Below are 8,138 nucleotides of genomic sequence, written 5' to 3'. Positions count from 1 at the left end.
TATGACGCATAAAAAATATGAAAAATGCAATTCATTTATATTAAGTAAATAATTAAAAATTAATAACATCTCTCTACATATACCACTTTTACCTAAACCAGTTTTTTATGTACATAATAAAAATGTATATAAATATATTTATATATATATATATATATGTATGTATGAACGAGTATGTATATAAATCTTATTTACTTGCGTTAACACATACGCGAAAATACATTAAATGTAGACTTTATATATATATATGTATATATACATAAAAATATTATACATACACACATACATATATAAATAAATAAATAAATACATGCATATATGTGTGTACATGATGATGTGTACATGTTAACTAAGAAATTGTGATATTTACAGTGATTCGTTTTAAATAATTTAAGAATATTATAATTATTTAAATCGATAACATTTGCAAGATTGTTATTAAATTCTTCTTATTATTATTTCATTATTGTATCAATGTCTTTCTTTTCCTTATAAATTTAAGAATAAATATTAATTACATTTTCTTTTGTTGCTGGCTTTTTTTTTTTTTTTAAATAATGAATTGTTTTAAATATGAAATATCTCTGTGTCTCCATTTCGTACATTATTTAAACACATGTAAAGAAAATTTTTTTAATTTTTATTTTCAAATAAATGAATTAATAAATGGTATTATTTTCTTTTTGTTCTTTTTTTTTTTTGTTTTTTTAAATATTGATTAATGTACGTGTGAAGTAAAAAAAAATTTTTGTTTTTACAAATAATTTGCATATTTGATATTTAATAATAATCAACAGCTGACTAAGTTTAATACTTTTTATTGAATGTTTTATGAAAATATGTTCTATGTAAATAACAGATTTTTTATAAAGCAGACAAGTTTCTCGTGTTATTAGAAATACATCATAGTGAGTGGTCTCTGCTTAATTTTGTGGCTAAAACTTTGTAATTGTTTTGCACTGTTTTTTTAGTTTTTGTTTTGATCATATTTGAAGGGCTTATCACTGCTGTAAAATTTCTTTCAATTCTCCCATCCAGACCTGATTCTAGAAAACAGGATCCACGTTTTAAAGTTTCTTCTTTTTATTAGATGCTGGTGATTGCATTGTGTGTGAAGATAGCCGATTTAGCTTTTTTGACGGTTAATGCTTATTTAAAGTCAAATGTACGGAAATTATTACGTTATTAACATATTTGAGTTTCGTCAATTGTGAAGTTTATTGGTTCAATAAGATCCACTTTTATAACAAGAAAAAATCTTCATATAATTCGTAAAAGATGTTTTTTTTTTTTTACAAGAGATTCTCTAGGTTCCACTGGTTATATTGTTCTCCCCACCACCGAAGAGCGGGGAAATGAAAGCTTTTGTAACTTTAATTAAAATTCGAAATCCTTTTCGCAGACTTGTTTTTTTGGTCTTGACTTGTAATTACTTATTTAACAAGATATTATAAATAAATGCACTTAGAAGCATTTACTATTATGAAAGCAAGATTTATCTCTCATGTTATTAACATAGTAATGTGAAATATTTAGTATTACAAAATTTTTTCTCATGGTATAAACCAAGTAATCTGCTACGAAAACAAAAATTTTCTCTCATGCTATAAACGGAACAATGTACAATAGTTGCTTCTGCAAACTTCTATATAAATGGAACATAGTGAAATATTTTCACAAATGCTTGCTTGACGCGCGCTCTGTGACTTAAGATGAATATATATATGGTCAACATACCTAGGTGGCGTAAACCATTTTTATTACCATTTTCGAATTCTTCCTAGATTGCGATTTTAAAATTTTCTTTTCGCAGGTGGTCCTTATATGTTTATCTGTAAATTTGGTATAGTTCACACGATTTATTATACACATCTTAGATCGAAATTGCATTATTTGTAATCAATACTTTGACTTTCCTTTTTTTTGTTAATTATTTCCTTAGAATAATCTTTAATCGTTCTTTAATAAAAAAAAAAAAGATTATTAATTTTAATGACCTGCGTTACGCCCTTCAATACTACCACTACATAATTACAGGAAAAAAGAAATGAAAAGAAAAAAAAAATACAAAAACAAAAAAAAAAATTCTATTGTGCATATTTCGCTTAAATTATTCATTTATTTAAAGAAAGAAACAAAAAAATTAATAACAAAAGTTTTGTTAATGTTTAATACACGTTACACATGCATGCGTGCATACATTTACATACTTTTAGGAAATTATATATAAAAACGAAAAATTTTTATTATTATTTAACTTGTCTTGTTCTTCTTTCTGTCTCTATTAGGACATAAAATAAAAAAACCGAATATAAGAAATGATTAAATAAAAGCTTGTATTTAAAATATCAAAGTCTACGATATGTGGACCTTAGAGCTGCGTATACATATATTTATAAATATAAGTGATTATAAGTAAAATAAAAAAAAATAAAAAAAGAAAGAAACTGTTGTAAAATATATCGTCAATAACTTATCTTAATCCTCCTTATAACGACGTCATCTTACGTACATACTTACTTATGTAAATCTAAAAAAAATGTATTTAAATTAACGATAAAAATAAAAACTAAAAACATTTTGAAAAAAAGAAAAATTCAATAAAAATAATTACAAAAATCCTCAAAATAATTTTAATTAAAAAAAAGCCAACTTTTCGTTATAAATATTTAACACGTTAAGAACGACGCGTATCACCAGTGGTTCGCATACAAATAATTCATCTGGTTTAAAAAAAACTGCATCGTCCTCAACATATTAATAGGAAATCTTTAGTTGTTACAAAGAGATTTAAAATCTATGCTCTCTTTGACTTACGCTGCTTACAACGTGTAAAGATACCGTCTAAGGATTCAAATGATTTAATTTTTAATAATGTTTCGATTTTTTTTTTACCTCATTATAAAATGAGGTAGACGTAAATATTTATTTATTTCACATAATTTCACCCAATGCACGGAAACAAGTTTTGAGCATTTGATAAGGTATGTTCTGCGCCTATTGTAATAGAATCAGTTCCTATTCAGATTTGGATGAGAGTTGCGACTACCAAGTGCAAAAGCTCGGAGCGATTAAAATGAATTTGTCCTCAAAATGTTCACACCGACTTAACGAGAGGAAGAGAGAGATGCTAAGCGGTAGTAAGCGAGGAGTACAAATACACTTTATATCGCATACCAATAGCATATAACAATAATAAATTCTAACTTCATCATCTTTCAAACAACCTTCTTTTCAATAGTCATAGTATTCGCTTGCTCATTAGTCTGGATAATTTGGCACGAAAAAATCTTTTGCTATTTGACCCCAAAAATGTATCTTATGTCGGGCTGAAAAGAAAATTAGGTTAAATATATTTCCCGATCAATAACTGGAAAAATGCTGCATAAGGTGTCGACCGAGTAATATATTACTTGCGTCCATAATGTGCTAATGAAGCGGATGAGATCTTATTATAGCCTTCATAAATGTTATCTTAAAAGCTGATTACCTTTATTTTATTTTATATTCATCACATGTTCCACTTTTATAATATTTGTTCTACTATTCTTCTCTATTACATAACATTTTTAGTACAAAAAGACATTGACACTTCTTTTATATTATATTACATTTGACTGTTTGAGGCCAATTACACAACCATAAACCGGAAGGACAAACGAAATCAAAACGGACACCCTTTAGACATTGATAAAAACGCGAACAATCTTTAGGATATGCGTACAATCCTTTTGAAGGACAATCCCCTACCGAGGGGGAGACAGTGCTTGCTGGTATTGGATTGGAGGGCAATTCATTGATATCCTTGCCCAGCTTTAAGTTGATTGTGCTTAAAAGCGGGTATTTCTTGCCGCATATACCTCGGAAATTATCCATTTCTATAGACCATAACATGGCTCCAGCTAAATTTAATGACTTTAACAAATCAATTTTCAGAGCAATGCTGCGTTCGTCGTCATAACCTACCCATTGGTCATTTTTATATTTATAAGGAACACCGTATAATCATACATATTTGGTCTAAAAAGTACAACATTTTCATTTATATATTTAAGGTTGTTTCTATCGAGCGATTAACGCTTGCTTAAAAACTCTCTTGTTAAAAACTCTTCTTGCACATCACGTTCAATTCCAGAATTGAAAGGCTTGGTATTAGGCTTTACCAATTTCGTCTCACATATAACAAAATCAGTTCCATATTTCTGCATCTGAAGTGGACGTGAACGTGCTACATTGCTGACTATAGGGCCATATCCATAGACTGAAGGTGTCTAAAAAAAAAAAAAAATAAATAAATAAATGAATGCAAGGAAAGTGAAATCTGTTCAGATCGAATTTGTAGTGGAAGAAAAACCTTTACCTTTTTCATTAAGTAATTTCTTCCATCCATACAAGCAGCCGGTCCGGGACTGCATGCTTGCTTTTATTTACAGACAGATAATGAATTTAAAGTGCCAATTACTTAATGAATATTGCGGCTGTTCGCCAGAGTGTCGATGGCACACATCAGATTTTATCAATAGCAATCGCAGACGAATCACATTCTCCGGTTAAGTCTGGGATGAATTGCTAAATATGCCCACAATTGTATCCCTCCAAAAGGATATCCCCATCATTTGGTCATTAAGACGACGATGCTACACATCAAACAACAGTTCTATGCAATATTGTGTGTTTAGGACTGTTTAAGACTGTTTAATGACATTCTATATAGTTTCGATCCGGAATTTCGCTATTTTAACAAAATGTTTACAACTGTTTACAACTGTTTAAGTTTAAGACTGTTTAAGACAACAAGTGGGTGTTCGCGGGTTAACCTCAGCAGTTTCGCCATCGTAGCTACAGTGAGTGTTCGGTCGATAAAGATATAAGACTAGACTGCGGCCACCTCCTACCTCATGCCCTACTTCTTTCCAAGTATTTGGTCACATTAAAAAAAAAAGCTTAAATACGCCTGTGAAAACAACAATTTGAAGCGTGTATGGTTAAATGTTCTACGCGCTATGTTCCTTCATTCATCAAATTTTTCAAAGAACACTCTTATAACGTCTACACGTCTATGTAATGAAAATTCTGAACATCTTCGTTTTCCGTGTTTTTTGCTTGTTACTCATAAAGTACAAGGAATACACCAATTAAATTTTCGTGTTGCTTCTAAAAATAGAAAAAATCCATCGCATCCACTTAATGTGATAAGGTATAAAAATTATATTTTTTCCTTAGGATCACGACGATGGATATAAAAGATTCGGTCTCGACCAATTGCAACATTTTTACTTGTTAATTATAATAATTTTCATTAATAATTATCACAATTATTTAATTGAACGAATGGTAGACGTGAGTACATCCGCTCCCACTAACTTTTACATGTAATAAATAAATAATTCCCATCTTTTGCCAGAGAAATTTTTTGGGAAAATTCAGGAAATTAAGAGGTTATTTCCGTTTTGTGTGAAGTTGGATGTAAATCTTTGAATTCGTGGAGTAAGCAAGAATTGCGCATCCTTGCATAATTTTTCGGTATTTGAAAAAAAACAGTTGCTTTCCTCAAGTTTAAGTGTTTGTATTTTTATTGTTTTTATTCCTCAATTAATCTGAGAGGAACAGGGCACTTATGAGGCATTTAAATTTAAGTTGAATGGATCGAAAGCAACGAATGGTAACGCTTATGGTAATACTTATCAAGCATGAAACATCTCTTATCTCTTTACGAGGTATCTTCGAGTTTTATAGGTTTTTATGTAAAAAAATAAATAAATAAATACAAACTTAGAAAAGAGAAAAAAATAAAAACACTTTAAATCAAATTTAAAAGTTACTTGTCATTTAAGTACAGTCCTGATATCGAATAATTTTCATACATAACAAGAGGAAGAATTGTAAAAATTGTGTGAGCAAGAAGAAGAATTGTAAAGGCGTATGACAAAGTTGCGGTTAGGTGTTGTAGTTACGTAAGCAAGTTCATTCAATATGTTTCTATCTAAAATTTGAATTTTAGCCCACCCCCTTGCTTTCAAAGTGGAAGCCAAGATGTATATAAATCAATATATATAGGTCCACGCTATTTCCTTTTAGTTCTTAATTTCACTACCAAGCAAATTTTCGAATTGTTGTTGGTGTTATTTTTTTTTTTTTATCAAACCATATCTTGGTTTGATCCAACCATTTACATCCATTTCCTTATTTTTACCACGCAGGCTTTGTTTCTGGTTGCGGCCCGAAATGCCTAATAAGCACACATGATTTTTTGTGTGCTGTGCTCTCCTTAAAGAAAGAAAATTGTTGCCATTCGTAAGAAAATTCTCGAAACATTAATTTTTTCTTAATTATGGCAACATTTGCAATTGATAAGCATATAAACAATAAAAAAGTGTGGTTTCGCGGAATAAAAGTGCAATTTATTGGATGAATGACTGCGAGACCAAACTAATAAATAATAATGGATGATCAGGCTTGCCCACGTTGCAAGACCACAAAATATCGTAATCCTTCACTAAAGTTGATGGTTAACGTATGCGGGCATACGCTTTGCGAGTCATGTGTGGATTTATTATTCTTGAAAGGGTCCGGCTCTTGTCCAGAATGTTTGGCACCCTTAAGACGAAATAACTTTCGTGTACAACTGTTTGAAGATCCAATGGTGGAAAAAGAGGTCGACATACGTAAACGTATTTTGCGTGATTATAATAAAAAAGAAGATGACTTCGCTTCACCGCAAGAGTACAATGATTATCTTGAGGAAATAGAAACTATTGTTTATAATTTATGCAACAATATTGATGTGATTGGTACCAATAAACGTATTGAACAGTACAAAAAAGAAAATCGTGAATTTATACAAAGAAATAAAACCCGTATGGGTCGTGAAGAATTTGAGCTCGAGGAAGTCCTAGAATTGGAAAAGGCTCAAGATGAATGCAGAAAGCAAGAGTTATTAGCGTTGGAGACTGAACAAAAAAAGAAGAAGGCACGCGAAAAAGAAGCCCTAATAGATGAACTTATGTTTAGTGGTAAGGATGCTTCTGAAATTGTTAATGAATTTGCCGAAAAGGTTGAAAAATTGCGAGAAGAAGAAAAACAAGTGCCACCACCCAAACCTGCCACACAATTCTCTACGGGTATTAAATTTGGACGTTCGGCAGATCATCAGTTTTTGCCTGTGCCCAAATTGGAAGAAGGTCCATTATACGTTCATGAAGCTCCCATTCTCTTTGTGGAAGGACCAAATTCTCCAACTGTCTTTGAAATCGAAAACAAAGGCTTTATGACTCACATAAGAAGCGAAAATATTATAGAGCGAGCTGGCGGCTACCGTTCTCTAATAGCTTGCCAACGTGCTTTGCAAGATGCTATGCAGGGCTTATTTTATGGCACTGAAACATAAATCTCTAAATGAAATCTCTAGGATGTACGTAAATTGGAAAAATAATTGTCGAGTTGTTAAAGGTGTTTCAAAACACGAAAATTTCTCTTGAGTTCTCAGCACAATTCAAGTTGGTTAGAGAAACGGTAATATATCTACAGGGAACTGAAAAGCTTTAGCAAAAAAGGAACTGATTGTATATTTAAAGTATAAAAAAAATATCTCTCAGGACTGAAGAAAACCTTAGTTCATAATAGTTGAGCAAGTGTTTATTTATTCCGCAGTTTATTTATTCGCATACTCAGGTATCAAATGTATTCCAAATTCTGTTGCTCTTAATATTTCAAATAAATCGGTTTAAGTTTCCTAAACATTAAATCTATGTGTTTATTTAAGTATTGCTGTAAACTGATTAATTTCACCTGGAGAGAATTAAAACAAATGCTATGGGTATGCCTACATATTTGCGACTTTGCTGCGTCTAGCTGGAGCGTTGTACTTGACGCCGCACCCAATAAACTCTTATACCACATGTAATGTATAACAAAGAGATATCAGACAACCAATAGCGAAATTTATTATGAAGGAGCGCTTACTTCTAATTACCAAAGTTGTATTACTTACACTACTTAGCACTGGTTCAAATGATTATATTGGCAATTTTATTGATCAGCGATCGTAAAATTAGTGCTTGTGTTTTGTTTGTCCACCTTTGAGTCACTTGGTATCAAATAACGTATTCCGAAACAAACGTGACAATAATAAAATTCTT

General features: G+C 30.7%; 1 protein-coding gene across 1 annotated transcript; it reads left to right on the top strand.

Annotated features, from left to right (window-relative positions):
• Positions 1–6,349: 6,349 nt before the first annotated feature.
• Positions 6,350–7,697, top strand: LOC119636586 (CDK-activating kinase assembly factor MAT1). The gene has a single exon (XM_038032027.1). It carries the CDS (start codon positions 6,443–6,445, stop codon positions 7,385–7,387), a length of 945 nt encoding a protein of 314 aa, XP_037887955.1. The 5' UTR covers positions 6,350–6,442; the 3' UTR covers positions 7,388–7,697.
• Positions 7,698–8,138: the final 441 nt, after the last annotated feature.

Source organism: Glossina fuscipes, unplaced genomic scaffold (assembly GCF_014805625.2).
Source record: "Glossina fuscipes isolate IAEA_lab_2018 unplaced genomic scaffold, Yale_Gfus_2 28, whole genome shotgun sequence".
Taxonomy (NCBI): Eukaryota; Metazoa; Arthropoda; class Insecta; order Diptera; family Glossinidae; genus Glossina; species Glossina fuscipes.
The sequence above is the reverse complement of the archived record's forward strand: the minus strand, read 5'-3'. Positions and strand labels throughout refer to the sequence as shown.